The 22,101-nt window shown below is 41.6% G+C and overlaps 1 protein-coding gene across 1 annotated transcript in view; it reads left to right on the top strand.

Annotated features, from left to right (window-relative positions):
* Positions 1 to 13,956: 13,956 nt before the first annotated feature.
* CLDN10 (claudin 10) overlaps positions 13,957 to 22,101 on the top strand; it is a 62,030-nt gene continuing 53,885 nt past the window's right edge. The window contains exon 1 of the mRNA XM_054056137.1: positions 13,957 to 14,225. Within this exon, the coding sequence (XP_053912112.1) occupies positions 14,012 to 14,225 (214 nt within the window). The 5' untranslated portion in view covers positions 13,957 to 14,011. The remainder of the gene's footprint in view (positions 14,226 to 22,101) is intronic.

Genomic DNA, 22,101 nt, shown 5'->3' with positions numbered 1-22,101 from the left:
TGCTTCTAACATTAATATACTCATAAAAAAGCTTAACTCTTCCCATTGCATGTGATTTTACAGAGTTTTGAAGATGTTCCCAGCATCACTGTAACAGGAGAGCAGCCCTGGATTTCAGACTGGCAGGGGTATGTATGCGTCTGAACCCTACATTTGTTTAGATGATGTAATGCAAGTATCTGCATGACTAAGTTTTCGGGTTTTGCAAACGTGAGCAATGATGATCAATGTTATTTGCTCATTAAGACAATCCACTTGACATCACTGCAGAACAATGGCAAAAATAAATAAATTTGCTGTTGCAGGATTAGGATCTTAGTACATATCCTTATGAGTGACTGCAGGATACCTCGTAAGATGCACTAAACTTCTTAAATACTATTATGTTATCCTCCACAGGCCAAATCTGTGGCACATTTGTGGCACGCCCGATTTGAGTTTATTAGAGGTTTTTCAACAAAATCACCATAAGAGAGATTTAAAGAAGAAATGGGCTTTGTAAAGGCATTGTTTTTTTGCATTTTAAATAGAGAATAACACTAATGCTTAATAATTTAAAGCACTGCATGGAAAGCATAAGATAGAGATTTTATAAACATTGCCTACATGAACCTCAAGCCTAAGTTTCAAAATATAGGTCAGGTCAAACATCTTAGCAAATGTGTTGGTTTTGCTCCATCTGAATCCCGAGGTAATCAAAAGATTTAAGACTGTCTCCTGAGGAAGGTAAAAGCTTTTTCCTATTCAAACACTTCAAGAAACAAGGGAACTGGTAGACCTGCTGTTCCTTTTTTTGCAGCAAAGAATGGAACTTCTGTTACTTTGAAACATTTGGAAATTAGATTTAAAGGTTTTGCAGATGATCCAGTCATTAGAGATGCAGGAATTTTTAATTTGTAAAACTGGCCTAGTGACAATGACTCCCAGAAGACCTTCGTAGAAAGAAGTGGTTCCAGCAGCATGGCCAAAGCTGCAGGCACCTTTTGGAAGCTGAAGGACACAGAGGCACTGAAGTATTGCTGCGGAAGAAGGAGCCCAAATCTGCATCCAGAAAGCAAAACCTGCACAGATTGCTTCTGCTCTGTATGGCAGGCGGTATAGATTTCCTCACTCATGTGGAAATTACAAAGATGTGTCATTTTTGCTTGATTATTGCCCTGAAGAATCTCAAAAAGTTTTGCACACTGTGGAAGGAGTTTGTGTCCCAGTAAGTGCTGATATCAATTAGGAGAGGACAACAAACCAGTTGGAAGCTTTTCTGCTTTACTGATTTTGAGAGATAAAGAAAGCACAAGCTTAGGCTCTCTTTGTCACCGTGTGTTAAGATAGTTCCTCACACTAAACTTATTTCAGCTTTCTGTCCTGCATCACTGAATAACATAAGATGTATAAGAACTGAAAGATGAGGTGATCATAGAATCATAGAATCGTTAAGATTGGAAAAGACCTATAAGATCGTCCAGTCCAATCATCAGCCCAACAATATTGGGTGCCACTCTATCTGATTATACTACTTCTGCACTAGGCCTCAGGTTCAGGTCTTATATCTTTTTTAAATGATAAACCCTGCATTGGCAGCTGTGTAACTGCCTGTGGCAGGGACTGAATTGTGTTTCCATCCCACTTACTCCATAATCCACTGGTCATGCAGTCCACAGGATTCACCTAGGAGCTGGGGGTCTGGATTTAGACAAGTTGAAGAATGAGACTTCCACTTCTTTGTTAACTGCTTTAATTTATTATTCTTCAGAACTGATTGCTGCCCTTTTCCATTTATTCATCTTCCCCATCTTTGCTAAGAAAGCCATGAGCCGGTCATCTGCATCCCAATGTACAATGTATGTACTAAGCACAGAGCTGATCCAGGCCTCCCTGGGGCACTTCCTGTAGCCCTTAATAAGATACTTAAACCCAGGAGACAGACAGCATTTTAGACCACCCTCTGGTACTCTTTATTAAACCTCATGTATGCCTTAACCCTACAGCCTTCTGGTGCTACTAACTCCATTTGTAGAGCTTACTTCCCCTCAGTTAATGCATAACAGACTCAGGCATCTGCACGGGCACTTCCAGCTGATTGCTGCCTACAGCACAACCCACATCTCTCATTAGATCTAACCTTTTTTTTTTTTTTGGTTCATATCAGAATAGCATTAATATTTACCACCTTCTTTCCATACAGCTGATCCGCATTTTCTTTCTTTCTTCTCTTTTATTTTGTACACATCAAGACCTTTTTTCATCTACTTTGAAGTTCTCTGTGAACTTTGAGACAGTTTGGGTTTTGGCATTCCTAATATTATCCCATTGCATTCTGAATTAAAAATGAGTAGTTCAGCGGGCTAAAATGGTCTCTATTACTCACTTTTTTCTATTCAGCCAGTAGGTTTGAAGCTGTAGTTTGAATCCTTTTAGTATAGCTGTAGGTCAAAGAATTCTTCTACATTCAAGTCCCTAAACTCAATGCAGTTGATATTACTGATGAGTCCTATGAATTCATCACCACTTCTGCTTTCAAAATTAGGGAGCTTAGTTGCAAGACTACCTTGATTTCTCCCTTTATCTCAAATTGAATCATCTGTGACCAATTCCATTGAATTTTCACCCCAGAACCAGATCTTCCACGAAGCACACATTTCAAATACAAGTTTAAAATTACATCAGTTCCTGATGTTTAAATTAATACTCGGAGAAGAACTCTCCATCTCTCACAGCTAGAAATAAAATGTTCTACTGCTACTAAGGAAGCAGGAAATGCTTAATTGCAACATTTATCTAGAAAGTTTGTGACCACAAGGAGAAGTAAAGCAGCTGAGATTGCACCCGTCTATATCTGCCAAGGTTTTTACATTACACGATGGACAAGTAGTAAAGGGCTGGTCAAGAAACAAGGAGAGATGGCACAACAGGATCAACAAAGAGCAAAGATGGGGAGCAAAGGATGCTAATCAAGAACAGAAAGAAACCACAAAGGAATTTTTTGCCTAAGTACTATGTCCTTTTCAGATTCCAGAAAGTTATATTCCACAAGAGTAATTCCAAATTATGAGAGCTACTTACCTTTTAGATACAATTAACAAGTCCGCTGCAAAACTGAGTCAGGTGGTCTTCACCAGTGTTACCCAAGCAGGTCATCTTTTAAGGCACTTTGACACAGATGGTTTCTTGTAGCCACATTTTCCTTCCTTATTGTTTGCAATAGTATCACATTAGTGATATGCATATCATAGTAGTGATATGGACTGCCTTCATATGTTCTGTTTCTAGAGCAGTATGTATCACCTCAAATGAGTATTTCACTCTTAATTTCTCTTTCATTATTTGTATGTGTAGTCATATTCTTATCTCAGTTTTATCAGAAGAAAGTACTCAATGGCAAGTGCAAATTTCATACTTTCATTTTAGGAAGATAAAAGCTATATTTTGTAAGCATGAGTTTCAAAATATTATCTGTCTGCCTGTGTTCAAGAAGCAGTGCTAGTATTCAGCCACCTGAAATGTGTAGAAAATACGAAAGGAAAATGAAACAGGTGAGTAGTGTTGGCTTTTTGCAAAGAGCAGTTTTTTCACCACTGCTGAACTGTACATGCTGTTGATAGGAAACAAGAGATTGTGCTCACATATAATTACAGTTGTCTAAACTGAAGTCCTCTACTTTTTGAGTCCACTGCAAATCTGTTGAAAGGCACAGAGAGAAACAGTGAAACATCTGGAATGCCTGTGTAATGCAATAGAGGCTTTGGCATGGCATCACTCAGAGAGCTGTAAAATACTTGCTGCAAAAGGTGTTTCCACTTAGTCACTTCCAAATCTCCAAGAACCATTCGAATTTTCAGAATTTGGCCAATACTTTGCAAATACTTTGCAAATTATAGCTAATGAGTTTGGAAGTGCCAAGGAGACACAGAACTTTCAGAAAGATTGCAGTTGCCAGCTGAAATGAAAAAGCATTTTTTGTTGTATGCTCACTAAAGTCACGTTGACAGTCTTATTTTATATCTGCATACAGTCTCTTTCAGAGACTATTAGAGTCCTTCCTTAAAAATGAGAAGGCTTCCAGACTGAATTATCTCCTGCCTGTGAGTAAAGAATTCAATATTAAAGAAAGACAATTTAGATGCACAAGGTGAAAGATATTTGAGACGTGGAGGTGATGTTGGCTCTGACAATATGAATGTTTTCAAAGGTCTTCCCCATGATTCTGCTCCATCAGGCTCAAAACTAGTGCTGATCAGCTCAGTCACCCAGGGTAAGGTTCAAGGTTTTGTTCAGGATGTCCAGGAACAATGAATGGAGGTAGTATGCTTTTGGAACGTAACAGAGAAGCTGGTAGTCCCACTGTGTGTTAAGCACGGACTTCAGCCCTAGGTATTGTCCAACTGAGCATAGCTATGTGCATTCATATTCAGGAGTAGATCAACACAAGCCAGTGAATGTGTCTGACTGCAGAGTCCTCCCATCCCTTACCCTATCCTCTCCTCCTTTTTTCTTTCCCTTCCCTCTCTGTCTCTGCCATCAGCTTGTCTTTTAGAAGGGAGGAGATGGGGAAAATGAGGGGAAAAGAAGAATTCCCTCAGCCCAAGGACCATACTGGAGAAGGCACAGCTCTCCTCCCTTGCATTTTTCTTCTGTACCTCCGAGAAGTCAGCTCCGCACAGGAGTACAAGCTATTCATTCCTGCCAAAGCTTAGCCTCTGAACAGTGTTAACTATCACTTCTCAGCTGTTCCAGCAAAAGCTTCCCAGTGATATTGTTCCCCATTCCTACCCCCATTCTTCCCTTCCTAAGCCAAAGTTTTCCTTCAGACGTCACCACCTCTGTTATGAAATTGCAGGAATAACTGCATTAATTCTTCTCCTGAAGTATTCGGGAGTTTGGCTTTTCAGTCTGAGAACTTCTCAGGCAAATATGTAAACATTGCTGGGACATAATCAAATACAGATACAGAGGTGTAAAAACAGTGTTTACAAGAAAGCACCACAAAGACTGCAACACAAAGCTGAAGTGGGTCAGTCATGTGTTTCTCATCATAAACAACAGCACCGTGACAGTGGCTTGATTTCCAAGCACCACCTAAGACATTTGCCTACTGATGCCGAATTAAGCACAGCACAGAATGGGAAAGGCTAGTCAGTAAATATAAAAAGGTACCCTTAGCATGATTCCAGGGGTTAAAAATTTTAGGAAGAGTATATTTTAATGTTGATAGGTCACGGAACTACTTCTTTTCCAGATAGACTGGTTTTACTCTGCCAAACCAGCTGTTTAGCAGCTGTCTAAGATGGCCTTGTCTCTTAGTTTCCAAGGTCTACTACTTTTACCAAGAATTTTCTTGTAATTTAAAAAAAAAAAAAATACTGTCTTTCATTTAGGACAGTAAATGAGCAAGCCTTTCTTTAGCATAGGTGGGATAAAGTATTATTTTCTTAAGAGAATAATTTGTTAAATTTCCAGTTCTGGAAAATGATGCTTTTAGAAAGTGCTCAAGAGTAATAACTGAACATGAGTTTCCAATGCAGTACTGTGGGAAAGAAAGTTAATCAGACTATTTTGGATTAAAATGTAGAGTTGGTACTGGACCAGGCAATCCCGGACTACAATTTTTCATTTTGTTGCCCATAGTTTGACAAGAATTTTGATAAATCGGAAAAGGTGCAGAAAAAAAGCCCCAGAAAGTATCTGGAAGTTCAAGAAAATACTTAATGTGAAAGACCAGAAAAGCTCAAACTGTCCAGTTTATGAAACTGTAATTGGGAGTCAATTATACACTGACTGTGGTATAAATTATTCCATAGAACACCTGTAGTTGGAAGGGACCTCAAAAAATCATCCTGACCAACCTGGTCCATTCCCAGAGCAGCCAATATTAAAAGGCATCTTAATAAAGCAGAAGAAGAGACACTGAATGATGAAGAGGCTTTTAAGATATTGAACAATCTCTTCTTGGACCAAACTTTTCAGTAACACATTCCTGTCAACATCTTCATCCATTACATCAGAAGTAAATTCCTTCTTCAAGGAAAGTCTTTAGTCAGACTAGCCTCAGTGAAAATGGGAATATGCTGCACTCTAATCCATGTTGTGACATACAGAAAGATGAGAAGATTGTAAGGTTTCCTTCTGGCCTGCAGGTGCTGCAATATCAAGAGCCAGTAATCCATACGAGAGGCAGCTAGGGAAAGATAAGCAAGATGCAGCATTGCAATTCCCCTCCTATTCAGCCCTTGCCCTGCTGCGAACAGATAGCTGAGTAGGGCTCAGACCCCACTAAACAGCCTCCTGGCTACTCTCAGTATTGCATTCATCTGCTGCTTTTTACAAGACAGGTAAAGCTGGGCTCAACCCATGGAGGGCAGTGATCATGCTTTCTTGACAGCTTTGGAAGGCATTAACATGGTTAGCAGTTCTTAGTCAGGTGTGTGGGTCATGGGCAATGGACTGCCTGGGTGTGTGTTTAATTAGCAGCAAGAATGGACTTCAGAAAAGAGCTGTAGCTGCTGAGTCCACTTGGGTGGTAAGCTAGGAACAAAGAACCATGCCAGTCCTCTAGCTTTTCACACATGCTCTCCACCTGGTCCACCTGGAGATGTGAGACAGATCTATGCAGTCACCTCGCTGCTCCTGGCAAGCTTGGTGGTATTGGCTCAGTGGGCTGAGACATTCAGAAAGGCAATCAGAACAATACTGCCTTTCTTCAGATTTACAAATGTGGGCTCTGGGCAGTGTCAGGTCCCCTCAATCATGGCTCCATCTAATGCATTGCTACCTGGAAAGTGCAGAGGTGGAAGATTTCTTGAACGTTGCAGTAAGCTACCCTTTGAAGAATAGAAGAGACCTGAAAACTAATCGAAGAGTTGAATGAAGCACTAAGTTTGGGCTTTCTGGTAGGTTAAGTAGTACTGCAAAAATTCAAGAAGGAAAACTAGAATATGTAACCCCAAGAGTCCTTTCCTGCTCTAGAGGAAATGGTATGAGGCAAACATGGCTGCAGCAAGAATGGAGTGCTTTGGGCTGCTCTCAGAAGCAGTTCAAAGAATTTGCAAGAAGGACCTATCTAAATCCTGGTATTAGAAATACCTTAAAGCGATGGAGATGTGTGCCTGGCATGTTGTGGTTTGGGATGTCAGTAGTGAAAAGTGATTATGTTAATGTCCCTATTGAAGGTGATTTCTTAGTGACGTTAAAGTGCTAAACTCTAACAACTTCTGCTTTCAGGATCATATGAGCACATCCCAGGAAGGATGTGTAGGCATAGGTCTGTGTTTTGAGTATCAGCTTTAGGGGAAACCACCTAGCCTTTGTCAGTAGACAAGGTGGTACTAAAGGGCTTAATGTGAGCAGCAGAGGCTGGCAACACTCCGAGGAACTTGCATATCATATTCATTATCCCAGGTATTTAAGACAAAAGGAGTACATACGTGTACTTATAAGCAGACGTTTCTACTGCCTTTCGGGAAAGAATGGTTAGTAGCATAGCAAAAGTCATTAGAGCTGCACACTGGTAGATGCCCAACAAATGCAGCAATTCAGTGGAGAGGTTGCTTCCCCACCACACCCGAATGGGAAGCGTGTTGAGTGGAGGCACTTTCTTGAAGGAGGTGGGGAGGTGAATTGGAGTAGGAAGGCAACAACTCTTTTTTCCTTCTTTCCTGAATCCCACGTGAAGTGATAGCATCCCAGAGGGCCGGTACTATGACAGGCTGGTAAAGACAGAGATGTGTTTGCCACGCTCCTTAAGAGATAGGCTAAAAAGATGTGGAGAGACTTCTGCAGTCTTATTGTGTATTGTAATTTATAGAGTTTTATTATCAGGTGGAAAATTCTGAAGGCACCAAAACATTTTCTAATCTGCAAAACACTATTAGGGAAGTCTTTCTGCAGCTTGTTTTCATTACTAATTTTCAAAATATTGCTACTTCATGTCAAAATATTTTATCCAACTTTGATTACTTTGGCACAGTAGAACCTTATCTTCAAAATTTAGAATATTATTTCAGGTATCTTGTTCATGTTAAGTTTTTTTCTCTCGGTATCTGTATTCAATAGCACAAAACAGTACTCAGGAAGGGTTATTTGCATGTACTTTTAAATATACTCATTCAAAACTACTCACACAATCAGATAACATGAACTATACCTAGGGAGGATTTCTGATTCTGTAATTCTACAACTGTTTCTGCCAGTAATGCCCAGATATCTGAATAATGGCTTCACAGCATGGCTCCCTGGAATATTTTAGGAGTCATTATAGGGTCCAGGAGAGGTAGTGGGGTGAGGGGTCCAGGCCATCCCTGAAGAGCCCTGGGGATGTGGGAGGAGTGGAGGTTGCCCCCGAGGGGCATCAAGGCTGCGCAGAGAGGCTCAAGTGCAACCAAGGACGTTGGGGACCCAAGGCTGAGCTGGAGGTTGCAGAGGGTTTGGGGCTGTGTTGAGAGTGGGAGCTGTGGGAAGCTCCACGGCAGGCCAGTGGTTCTCAGCCTGGAAGGAGCAGTGGAGCCAAGCCCTATCACGCTCAGCACAGGGCTCAGGGTGGCTCGAGATGGCTGTGGTGTGGTGGAGGCTTGCCATGGGGGCAGCAAGGGAGCGGGACAGCCCAGGGAGCAGCAGTCCATGGTGACAGTGATCAGGGTCAGACACAGCTGAGCGATCATCAGGAAGGTCCGTTGCAACGAGGTGAGTCCAAGGTCAAGCTGGAAAGTCAAGTTGGTAGGTCAGGGACCGGGTCCAGCTCCAAGTCAGCAGCCTGTGGCCCCGCACAGGCTGGGCTGCCAGGCAGCGGGCACTGTAGCTCTGGCAAGGGCAAAGCTCTGGAGTCTCAGCTTAAAAGCAGATCCCACAGGGTGGGGAGGGACGCTGACCATGCTCTCCCTGCAGCACTGCTTGTAAGCTGGTCTCAAGCCCTGGCAGACAAACCTCCAAGGGGAGCAGACACACTCAGAGCCCTTATGTGGGTTTTATCAAGGCTGAGTTCACATAGGTTGCAGAGTAATGCTTTTTTTTCAATATTGTGAGTTTTTTCTTCAATGTTTATCTGTAGGATTTACATTCATGATATTTCTGTTATTACTCTCTTTCCCTGTTTTTCAGACTCCTTCCTTCTTCATCAGTGTTGCAAGCATTTCCCTTTGTATCTACTATCCTTCAAAACATTGAACTCTTCTGTCCCCAGCACCCCGGTGCTTGTTAGTGCCTAATACTACTGCTTCCAGTAATGCTATCAGTGTACTGTAGCATGAGTTAATTCTATAGCGGCTGAGTTTGATGAGATAGCTCTGTAAAAAACATGAGCCCATCCCTTCATCAGCTCTCAGTTCAGATCTCTCAGCAAAACACGACGACCTTGAATTTCACCCTGGATTTCAGCACTGATCAAATATATGGCTTGTCCTGCCATTTCAACGCCCTGCGTTTTAGTGTTTTGCATTTTTTAGTTTTATGTAGATGCAAACATTTTACCTTTGTACCACTTACTGAAAGTATAGGCAGTGTGTGCCAACAATAAAAATATGCTTAAAGATAGCAAATGTCTTTAATCTAAATACATTTGCTAGTGTCCAGTGTCAACAGCATAAACTAAAGAGCCTAATGCTAGATTATCCAAAAGTAACATTTTCAAATCAAATGATGAAAACAAGATTAATCCTGTGTATTTTTATTCTCCCACCAAACACTGATTCGAACAAGTTGTTCAAAGTCCCACCTGCTCTTAGGCAAAAGATCAATAAGTGCTCATGTAAACAAGGTGCATGAGTAAGTAGTTTGCCCATTAAACAACTAACATGAATTGCTTAAAATGTAATAAAGCATAGCTTGCATCTATATAGATATTAAATACATATACATGTTTATATATGTTTCTTACACATGCACATTCCTAGCTCAACTGGGCTGCCTGCTGTATACATACAACGTCAAAGCATCTCCTAGTGATAAGTATATGAAGTTTCTCTTTCTCTTCTACATCAATATCTACTATAGTAATAATAACAGGATTATAATATGTGAAACTCATAATCACATTATTGTATTGTGATTGCAGTGCTCAGTAAAAAGCAACAAATTTGAAGGGAGCGTAAGAGTCTGGGACTACCTTCTCTAACTGTGTACATCACCCAGCACTTTATGAGTAACAAAGTGAGCAGCAAATGACTTAAACCACAACTGCTCCACACCACCATAACTTGATGTTGTCCTTTTGCAATTGCGAACTGTGAAATTGTCTTTTCCCTCAACTTTCCCATTTCCAGTGGTTTAATTGCTCCTTCAAATTCCTCTCTAGACAGCGCCCCTTCAGACTATGTCTGCTACCCTGTTTACCCAGAGTTTCTAGATTGTGAGATGGCAGGATTTGGCAAACAACTGGAATACGTCCTTCCTACTTTCAACATGGTCTCATACTTCCCTGCCAGTTCTCAAGAACCCTTTTTGTGTTTATGTTATTGGCCCAGTCATATCGCCATACAGCTTAGTCTTTGTCTGTGCTGCGTGGGGATGTCCTGAGGCTTTTGATTTCTGCACCACTGTACACTATGCTTTTATTTCTTCAAAATCTCCAGATGTCTTGAGTCACTTATTCAAGTCTCTGTAACTTCTGTAACTAGCGTTACTGCTTGTCCAACTTCTCCATGGTTGTTCAGGCCTCTCATAAATTCCTTCACAGTGCTTACAATCAATCTGTATTTTCATCCACTCTGAAGAGGGATATCTTTGTCATTGCTAGTGATTTTTCTGTCACACTGTCTCTGTTACCTTAGCTACCTCCTTTGCAGAGCTCTCCTTTTATCAAGATAACATCAGGATTGATTTGCACTTAGCTTTTTTTTTTTTACTTTTACCATAACTTTTACTTGCTTCAGTTTAGTTAAATGTGCATGTCTTCATGAGGGAAATATATATCATCAGCAGTCAGATCTGTATCAGCCAACCTACCAGCCTCGGGAACTCCTCTGGCTTGTAGGTTGCAACAGTTAGCATAGACTGAAGCAGAAATTTCAAACTGGAGGCTACATTTTATCTGGATAAACATTCTCGCCCTGCTGCGAAAGTGTCCGTTTAAAAACTGTCATTGGACTGTTTTAAAAAGAGAATCAATAGCAACAGAGATATTAAGTGTTACTGATACAATATTCAATGAAACAGAGCCAGCAGTACGTCATGATCAGCCAGTGTACTTGTGGCATTTGGGGAAAAAGATTCTACGAAAGGCCTATGGCAATGTTTTCACTTTTCCAACTCTGTATTTAAACACTCCTTGAGATCCCAGCTTTATTCCAAATTCTGTCTGTTCAGTAACAGAGAAGTTTTGATATAATGGAAAATGCCATTAACAGGTTAACTTTCAACTTTGCCTTGAACTTCTTAAATGACTGATTAACTTACTTCCTGACAGTTTATAGAAGAAATGAGGGTTGTAAACAGGACTGCTTACTTCTTTCTTATCACTTAAGTATCTGTTTAATTTATTCATCACTCACACACTAACTACCTAGAAACAATGCAGGGTGAAGTGCTTGTAACCACGAATTCCACAGAGCCATGCACTAGAGAAGAATCGGGATAAAGGCCAAGAAACCACTAAATCCTTCTTAAGCCCTAACAGTGTGGTCTATAGCTCCAGTGGGGCCCACAGGGGCTTCCCACTAAATTAAGTGACTTTCAGTGTCCCACTACCATGATGGGTAGTGAGAGAATGTTAGTACTGAGTGGGAACTTTGCTTATGGTCTTCTAAGACTGAGAAGGAGAAATGATTTAGGAATTTGTACTGCAGCATATGTAGAAACAGAAACACCACTTCCTAGCATGATATGGGTTTAAAAGAACCAGGTTGTACTCAGGAGGCACTGCTTTTGGCCCAGGTCACTAAGAAGCAACCAGGTAGTCCTGTCCTGCTGCGCCTGGGTAGCTGTTTGCAAGCTATGGTGATAAGGCACAGTGCTACGCATACAAGAAGCAGAGCAGAGAGGAATGGCACAGTGTTTGCATCCAGTCACCTTTGATTTCCATCCCAATTGAGCACCTTCTTTTCTTTTTTTTTCCCGTATCAGTGAGAACACTCAGGAATAGTCCAGAACAAGGCCTGAATTTAGCACCAGATGTAAAACCTGTCTTTGAGCTTCTCTGAGCACTTGGTTAACATCACTGTCACTATGCTGGTTTGAATAAAAGAAAGGTGCCTAATGACACCTCTTCTCAGTCTCTACTGTGAACTAACTCAGCCTTTGACTGACAAACAATTCCGTCCCACCACCATCTTGTATGGGAAAGGTAGAAATATCAAATAATGTTAACACTCAGGAATCTGCTTCAAGGATGGATCCATTTCTGTATTCTCATCTATACCCTTTCAAATTTAGTGAAAAGATATATGATGGATTACATGAAGGTTGACCCTTGGCATAAGAAAAATAAGTTACTGCATTATTTGACAGCAAGGCAAAATTGCTTCCTGTCTGTGTAATATTGTCTTCAACACTAAAAGAACCTGCTACACATAGTGTTGCTTCGTAGCAAAACCACTTTCTAGGTCTCTCAAGCTGGCTGTGTTAATAAGAAGCTTTCTATTTGCCTGTTTTCTATTTTGATGTGTGGGATGCGAGCCTACTAATTACTCTGAAAAGAAATTCTTTCTTGCAGTGTATTTCTCTGGTCTGTGCAATCATACTTTGGGGTCCTACTTCTTATAGCTGAGGTTAAAGTGGAATTATCGGGAGATGGCTCAACAAAACAGCCTCAGTAAAACTCCTCTTGGTCTTTACATGGGGTATCAATGGTGCTTTAGTGTCTTTGATTACCTCTCCTTGAGCTTCAGGAAGTCTACAGAAGCACTTAGATGCCAAAATTCAGTGTGGAGTTTAGCAATCACAGGGAGAAGCAACACTGAAACCACATGAAGGCAAAAATATAGACTACTCCTAGTGTGAAAAGTGATCTCCAGAGTCATCTTGTCACCAAATGGCATACAGTAATACCAAAAAGAGGAGGCTAAAAGGACTGGAGCATGTGAACAGGCATGAATAAATGTAGAAGTTGGCATACTGAAAGACTGGAGGCCCCATATGTTTGGAAAATCACGAGTAGGGCCCATATTCATATTGAGAATATACTGAGAAGCTGGAAGTTTTGCAGAATAGCTGTTCCAGTGTCATGCTGCATCCAGGCTTATTCTGTCTGCTAAGTGTCAGTGTCTTCTACTCAAAAGGATGACATTTTATTGAACCAGTGATATTCTTTGAGGATTTGTCATGAGTCATGAGGTTGCAGGAGCTCAATAAGTAATGGAATAAATGTTTCTGTGTGGTATTCATCATATACAGCAGACACACCATAAGATGCAGTACATTTTCTTTGTTGACTAGAGCAGAAGTGTCAATGGGGCTACCAAACATTCATTCTGCTGACTGCTGCACTGCTCGGGGACCACTTGCTGTTTCTGTAATTTCTCTAAATTTGCTATTCTACAGATACATCCACAGGCACTGCCTCCAAATCACTACTGTTTTAGAGCTGCTTGTATGGTGTCTAGTTATGGCTGAATTAATTTCACAGCCTTTTAAAAATTTATTTTTCAAGTGTTGTGTGATCCTTCTAAAATGTTATGGTAATCTGTTAAATAGCACTGTACAGTTTGGACTCTGAACTTATTTTGCTAGATGCAATGGTTGTAAGTTTCCAATTAACTAAAAATTAAGCATTAACTGGAATACCTTAATTGAAAAAAATATGAAAACATTTCAATTAATTTATAGAATTAGAAATTAGTAAGTGAGTACTAGCAATTAGCTCCCATAAAGTTGTAGCTTGACTTTTTTCCTAAACATTCGTGATGCCTATGGCCTTTCTTAAATCACTCAAGCATGACAATTTCTTTCAGGCACATTAACTTTCTGTAGCAAGTGTTAGTGAACTTGTTCAAGTATAATTTGCTTGTTATGCCTTTTTGCTTACTCACATGACTAAAGTACTTTTCTCTTCACGCAGTGGCATTACTAAGTCCCTGGGTTGCAGAGAAACATGCTAGGAATACAGATTATAGCTTTCATATTTTGTTTCTGTGGGCTAGGAGCTGCTATTGCTGCTACTGCATCAAATGAGTGGAAAGTCACTAGTCGAGCATCATCTGTTATCACAGCAACCTGGGTTTTCCAGGGTCTTTGGATGAACTGTGCCGGCAACGCGCTGGGTGCTTTTCACTGCAGACCTCACCTTACTATCTTCAAAGTAGAAGGTAAGTAAATGTAATTTAACTGGAACATATGGAAAGCTACGTGTATTGCAAGATGTGAGCCTGAGGAGAAAAAGATTATTTTGGCTTGTGCAGGAGATTCTGATTAAAGCATTGTGATGAGTATAAGCAAAGGATGTTGTAGGCAGAATATCAGAAATAACTCTGTAGGAATGATATGTATTCCATAAAGACATTAAGTTCTACTCTATGCTTGGTAATACGCGATAAGTGTACCGGACAAAGTTCTGATAAACACACTATCAGTAACAAACCTCTGTTAGCACAGGGATGGACTTAACTGTCTTCCAGCTCTAATTTGCATGCAAAAATAAGCATCCTTCTTGCTGGATGGGGAGGAAAAAAGATATCAAGGTCTGTGACAGCTATCGATACTCTTTTTAATATCTAAGAAAATTATATAGCAAAGAACTGCGTCTGTGAATACTATGCAAATATTCACATGCTGAAAATTAAGTACTTGTGTATATACTTACTGTATCACAGGCTAATATTTTAACTTTAAAGATCAAAGGTTTGGTGTTTCAGAATGTCCATTTTAATGGCAAGTGTTGGATTTGGAAGCCATCTATCAGAACATGAAAACAAATTTAATCTTCTTGCCTTATATCAGAAACTATTTTTTTCAGAGGCAGGGACTAACTAAAAGTCTACTACATAACGTATTTTCTGTTTTGCTCTGTGTATAAAGCAATAAATGGAGAGGTTTGTTTTGTATTTGTTGTTAAGCCTTGAGACAGTAGGCAAGATAGTGTTTTCAGTGCAACTACGTGTAAGCACTCACGAGGGCAAGGGCAGAGGGACTGCTCTGCTGGATGTAGGCAGCACACGAGCAAGATGGAGTCAGAAAAGTAGAAGGAAGAAATGGGTGAAGACATTGGCATTTTAGGGGAACAGCAAAGAAATGCAGGCTAGATGGAATGAGTATTCCAAAGCTTTAATGAGGCCAGGAAAAAAGCACAATTATAAGATATTAACAGCCAGTTGCTGAATGAAATATAAAATGTACTGTTTTACAGTTGTTACCATATTGCATAAACAGGGTCATACGCACACACCTCTCACACACACACTTGGAAACATGGAAATGCAGGGATGTTGCAAATCTATACCTTTTCTTGCTTGTCATGCCTCTGCCACGTCAGACTGCATGCTGGGACATACAGATTGACTCTTACAGAGGATTTTGAGATAAAACTCAGAGTCATTTCTGTACATGTTTCATCATGCCCTCCTCCAAATCATCACAAATCACATGAGAGATGTGAATGGATAAGAACAGTTTTATTTCTTTTAAAGAACATTGTTCATAAAAAAATTACTTAAAAGGCATAGAAATTCACACATGCACTTTCAAAGTGAATATTATATCTTTGCAAATTGCTATTTGTGCATTATTTCTGTCAAGATTTAAGGAAAAGACACAATTCTTCTCATGCACGTATGATCAAATTTGTTTAAAGCAATGTCAAGTACTTCAGTAACTAAAAACTACCATTATTGCTATTATTAGTAGTACAAAAGCTGCTTTCAGAATAATTGTCTGTAATCCATTTGCCACTCTGAATTGTTACTTTGATCACTGACAAACTTAAACTTGAACAAACAAAATACACATTATATGTGCATACTTTAAATATAAACTTCAGTGTCTGAGTAAAATTGTGCTTAGTTGCTGTTTAGAGTAACATAGACAAGAAATTCACAACAAATTAAAGTAGAATGCTCCTGTTAAGGTAAGAGAGTAACAAGTTGCTGTACTGACATTTAGCAAATCTAATTTTAAACCGACAGTGCAGACACCAGCAAAGGATAATGTTACACACAAGATAAACACTACTGGGAAAGAGTGAGGTATTTTGTTTGGAAAAACCTGCTAAACATAAACTCTTGGTAATCTAAGGAAAACAAGAGTTAAACAGGGAGAGAGCTTTGCACTCTCACTCTGTCCTACATTGTAAAACAATAAAACACTCAGACTAAAGCAGCAATGAACTCCCCTTTCTGTCCTCACAACTTCCATAGATCATTGTTATTGGCATACCAGCACCAGGGTGGGCTGGCAATATAACTTTTTCTTCTGCATGTTTATGGTTTATGATTTTATGGAATCTATTTGTAATTTGTCCTATAGCTAAAGATAAATCTGTTGCACAAATTCCTCACTCCACTCCTACCTATTCATCTTCAGGTTATACTACAGAAAGCATTAGCAGTAAATAACAAATCACTTCTACTACAAAGCAAGTTCATTTAATCATTAAAGTTTTGATTGCACTTTTGGAAGGACTTTGCAGAGTGGGGGTGGATTTCTACATAGGCTCTATGAAATTTTACTTCCCCCACCCGCTATTTAAATCACAGTAAACAAAAACCAGACTCCAGAGGTCTGTCTTTGAGCAGGATTACCCTGCAGTCATAGACAGTACGTAGGTAGATACCAGAACTGACTTTCAGCTAAAGGACTATTGCTGATAGGAGCATAGCCGAGGTAATAAAAACTCAGCTTCTGCAGCCCACCTCACCTACAGATCTTGAAGGTTTCATGTTTCTGGAAGTCTGGGCTAGCACCATGACACTGCTAACAGTATCCGAGCTAGCTGGGCTGTTGCTGAATGCACACGTACATTCACACGTACAGCTCCAGTGTACTCCATTGCAGTGACTGAAATATTCGGATTAAAGATCCCAGAGAAGTACTCATTGAAGGTATTCATTGTAGCATGGATAGTAGTAGTGTTGTACTTGCAGTCATTTAAGGCAATGTTTGTGGGGAAAAAGCAATAACTTTTCTTAAATCAGCTGCTTTGTTGCATTCTTCTCCCAAAGTCATTCATTAGTTCTGACACAAACACAGCAAGTTTCAAGCTAAATATTATCTGGGAACATTGTCTCTTCAGCTGACTTGGTTATGATGATTAGTGCACCAGATATACTCATGGAAATTATATGATCAAAACCAAGGGACCATTACACGCAGGTGTAAACTCACACAGTCAATAAATGCCAGAAATTAAAACTAGCAGAGAGACAATATCATATAAAAAACTACTAACTTCTGGTTAATGTCTTGGTCATTATCAGTTAGAAAGGCCCACAAGACCCTTCAGAGGGGGAGCCTGGGAACTAAAGTTCCTAACTCCTCTGGATTCAGAGGTGTTGTGGACTCCCGAAAGATGATAAAATTTTATGGAGGAGTTTCCCCGACCTTGTCTCCTGCTAACTCCTCAGTGCTCCACAAGCAGTAGTTACATCTCTTCTCATTCCTCCCATGTTTATCATCCTGAATTCTTCCAGTCCCAGAATTACCCAGATTTGACAAGAACTATCTTTTAGTTGCCTAGCATTGCTTAGACACTTTATTTAAGTAGTTTTCTTTTGGTGATGCTACAGAAAGCTGTTTCATTCACATAAAATACTGAAGTGCAACTGGCAAAACTGAATTGTGCCCACATCCTTATCATATGACGCTTCCCTAGTCTGTTGAGGCAGCTACTAGGCTTCTTCAAACAATTAGTTCAGCATTTGGCATGCCTGGCCTAGGGCAGTGTTTCATGACTCCTCTGCATTCTCTGATTTTCCATGCCATTCATTCAGGGAGGTATCCCAAAAAGTAGAAGAAACATGCTTCCTTGAACCTTTGCTTGTTTGAGCCTCGGATCTTCTGTTGACATCTCTTAATCTTGCCAGTGTCTGTTTTGATGGAGCCAGGTGAGGCAAGTTGTGCTATCCTGATGGTAGCCGATACGGAAAGGGCAATGCCCACGTGTTTTGGGTCACATTGGCCAACGAATTCAGACCTGCCATTTCATGCAGCTGCTGCTGTAATGCGGCTGAGGGGTGGAAGGAAGCTGAAACAAGACAACAACTATTGCAGCACCTGTACTCAGACCAGCCTTGCTTGTCTGAACAACATTTGAGTTTGTCTGACTGTGTAGAGCACTTTCAGCCATACTTCATGGTGACACTAGCAGCCTTCTCAGGAATCTGCACAGAGGCTTGACCTAGGGCTGGAAAGGACTTACATGAGTATTTCCCTCGCTGGACAGAAACCTCCTGCCAGGTAAAACACACTATCCATTGCGTAGAATCATGGAATGGTTTGGGTTGGAAGGTACGTTAAATATCATCTAGTTCCAACCCCTCTGCCATGGGCAGGGACACCTCCCATCAAATTAAGCTGCTTAAGGCCCCACCCAACCTGACCTTGAACACCTCCAGGGATGAGGCATCCACAACTTCCCTGGGAAACCTGTGCCAATGCCTCAACACCCTGGTTGTGAGGAATTTCTTCCTAATGTCTAATCTTAATCTTATTCCCTCCAACTTAAAGCCATTCCTCTTTGTCCTATCACTACATGCCTTTGTAAAAAGTCCCTCCCTGGCTTTCCTGTAGCCCCTTTCAGGTACTGGAAGGTCACTATATGGTCTTCCCAGAGCTTTTTCTTATCCAGGCTGAAAAACTCCAACTCTCTCAGCCTGTCCTCGTATGGAAGGTGCTCCAGTCCTCTGATCATCTTTGTGGCCCTCCTCTAGACCCATTCCAACAGTTCCATGTCCTTATGTTGGGGATTCCAGAACTGGACGTGATTTTACTGCTGTCAGCCAACAGTGACCCAGCCAGATATCTGCATGGCAGCCAAGGCCAGGCTTCTTCTGATTCTATGAGGATGGCATCTTGGCTTGTATCAGAAATGGTGTGGCCAGCAGGTCCAGGGAGGTTATTCTGCCCCTGTACTTGGCATTGGTGAGACTGCACCTTCAATCCTGTGTTCAGTTCTGGGCCCCTCATTACAAGAAGGATTTTGAGGCTCTGAGCGTGTCCAGAGAAGAGCAACAAAGCTGGTGAAGGGGCTGGAGAACAAGTCTTACAAGGAGCGGCTGAGAGAGCTGGGGATGTTTAGCCTGGAGAAGAGGAGGCCGAGGGGAGACCTTATTGCTCTCTACAACAACCTGAAAGGAGGTTGTGGAGAGGTGGGTGCTGGCCTCTTCTCCCAAGTGACAGGGGACAGGACAAGGGGGAATGGCCTCAAGCTGTGCCAGCAGAGGTTCAGACCAGATATCAGGAAGAAATTTTTCACATAAAGGGTCATCGGGCACTGGAACAGGCTGCCCACAGAGGTGGTTGAGTCACCATCCCTGAAGGTATTTTAAAGACGGATAGAGAAGGTGATCAGGGATATGGTTTAGCGGCAGATAGGAATGGTTGGACTCGGATATCTAAAAGGTCTTTTCCAACCTGGTGATTCTATGATTCTAAACCCCCAGCAGCCAACGCCGTTGCTCTGTACTCATCGCAAGCAGGAGTCACACAGGGCGGGCAGGCTGAATGGTGAGGGCTGGGGCTAGAAACTGATCTCTTGCTGCCAGCTGCCTGCCAGACCCCCTGGCCCGACCCGTTCCCCCTGCCCTGCCCCGCCCTGCCCGGTCCCGCCCGCGGGCGGCTGCGCGCTCCTCTCTCCATGGTGCTGCAGGGGCAGCGCCGGCACCGCCCGGGGGCGGCTGCGGGCAAGGGGGTCCCCCTTGTCCCGGGAAAGCAGAGTGCCTCGCCTTCCCCCGGGGGAGTGGGCACGGGGCAGGAGAGGGTGAACTAGCTCCAGAGCCATGCAAAGCTGCGGGAGAGAGAGCTTCTGGGAGGTCAAAAGGGGAGAAGGCTGGGCGGTCAGCCAGGAGGGAATAAACGAAGCCATCAGCAGCAAGAGAGATCTCCATCAGGGAGGTTTTCTTCAAACTAATAGGCAGCCACAGAGGACTCTGCTGAGGGATACTCCAGGTAGTCATAGGATCATAGGATCATAGAATCATAGAATGGTTTGAGCTGGAAGGAACCTTAAAGAACACCCAGTTCCAACCCCCCTGCCATGGGCAGGGACATCCCACTAGATCAGGCTGCCCAAGGCTCCAACCAACCTGGCCTTGAACACCTCCAGGGGTGGGGAGTCCATAACTTCTCTGGGCAACCTCTTCCAGTGTCTCACCACTCTCATGGTGAAGAAATTCTTCCTTACGTCTAGTCTAATTTTGCCCCTCTCCAGTTTATACCTATTCCCCCTAGTCCTATCACCACAAGCCTTTGTGGACAGTCCCTCCCAATCTACAACTTCCCTGGGCAACCTGTTCCTGTGCCTCACCACTCCCATAGTGAAGAATTTTCTTCTTGATAGTTGAAGGGTAGTCAGGGTGGTTAACAGTCACAGGGTCCACTACTGAGGTTAAAGGATAACCATATCTAAGATCTTTTCTGCAGCAAGCAAATCTTTCTAGGAAAAAATGCTAACTGAATGGAAGTTTGATTGGCATTTGATAGACTGAGCTACCCCTCAGTTAAGTCTTTTCTGCCCAGTGTGTACAATACCTATTTGCTGATTTAGAAAGACAAAATAAAAACATTGGCAAAATTGCATCGATATAAAAACAAATGTACACTAAAGCAGTAGTGCAAATTGGGGAATGGTAGCCACAATACATGGCCAGGATTCCTTGCAGAGTTTTATGGCTTAATTCCAAAGTACTCTCCATTTCTCAGCAGACACAAGAGTCACTGTTTGGACTTACTGAAGTGCTGATTCCAGCATGGAGACTTTTGTCCATGAAGAGAGATAGGGTGTTAAGTCTTGATAACAAAAGGTTTCCTGCTTTCACAGTTTGCCTCTCTATTGTAGCAAACCTCTTTCCAAGATTTCGTGTCATCTTTTCTGACATTAGATGACTTGGTCTGTTCTCTGCTCAAACAAGATAGCCTGCAACACATCTGGTCCCTAGAGGAAGCTGGTGATGCATTGGAGGTCATGAGATGTCATGACAATATAGACAAAATATTTTTTGAATCTGTTATTTATTGTGTATTATTGCCTACCTTCTTCCCACCCCTAAAAGTGAAAGAAGAAAGTAAATAAAAATGTTTGACCTATGTAAGAGTTAGTCTGAGACATTACTGGTCTTAGAGTGGTTTCAACTTAAGGAAGAAATTGGTTCATATGCAGCATAGTCATTCTCCAAGCAGAGAACCGCGTTTGACCTAGTAGCTGCTGGCAGAATAGATATGAACTGAGGGAGGAGGGTAACTCCCAAATATCTAAAAGATTTTTCCCTCATGGATCTCCAATAGCAGCTTTGCAGTAGATGCAGAGCAAAACCAGGGCTTCCATGGGCGCAAGAAGTTCCAGATGAAGTATCCAGAGCCCAGGAGTCCCCCAAGAGGCAGGATAACTCTGTGAAATATGGATTTTAGGGTCTCAAAGCTGAAAAACAGGTTAGTAATTTTGAAGTGGTTCACAAGGAATTTGCTACCAAATTTTGTTTTCTCTTTGTTTCTAAGATCTTAATCTATAAGCATTGAAAGTCTATGAATATAAACCACAATGAATCACTATATTTACGGTTATTTACTCTTAAGATTGTCTGGCTCTGGCCAATTATTTGAACCAGAATAGTCCAGAGCTATGGGGCAGACTGAAAGAGTTGTGCCTACTGGGAGATCTGCAGCCACAAAGATACACAAAGAAAGTCCAAGAACCACAGGCCTAGACTGCATGGGGCCAGTTGGAAAGCACTGAGGGTGGAGGCTTCACAGCCAGCTGCCAATTTTGGAGGAGAAGCTGATGGCAGGTTATGAAGGACAGACTCTGATGCTGCTTTAAAATCTGCAGGATTCCAGGAAAACGTAAGACATTGCAGATCAGCCCTCCCTTTTCACTCGTTTACACCTGGCAGTATGACAGCATCTCCGCAATCCTCTTTGTGCTATAAGCCTTCTGTCTTCCCATCTCTGTACAAGGGCAGATGTTATGGTGCTGAGATCTTTTTCACTTCTGTCAAGACCTGGACAACAGTAATGCTGCTTGTGCTTCTCTTCAAT

This window comes from Cuculus canorus, chromosome 1, assembly GCF_017976375.1.
Source record: "Cuculus canorus isolate bCucCan1 chromosome 1, bCucCan1.pri, whole genome shotgun sequence".
NCBI classification, from domain to species: Eukaryota; Metazoa; Chordata; class Aves; order Cuculiformes; family Cuculidae; genus Cuculus; species Cuculus canorus.
The sequence above is the reverse complement of the archived record's forward strand: the minus strand, read 5'-3'. Positions and strand labels throughout refer to the sequence as shown.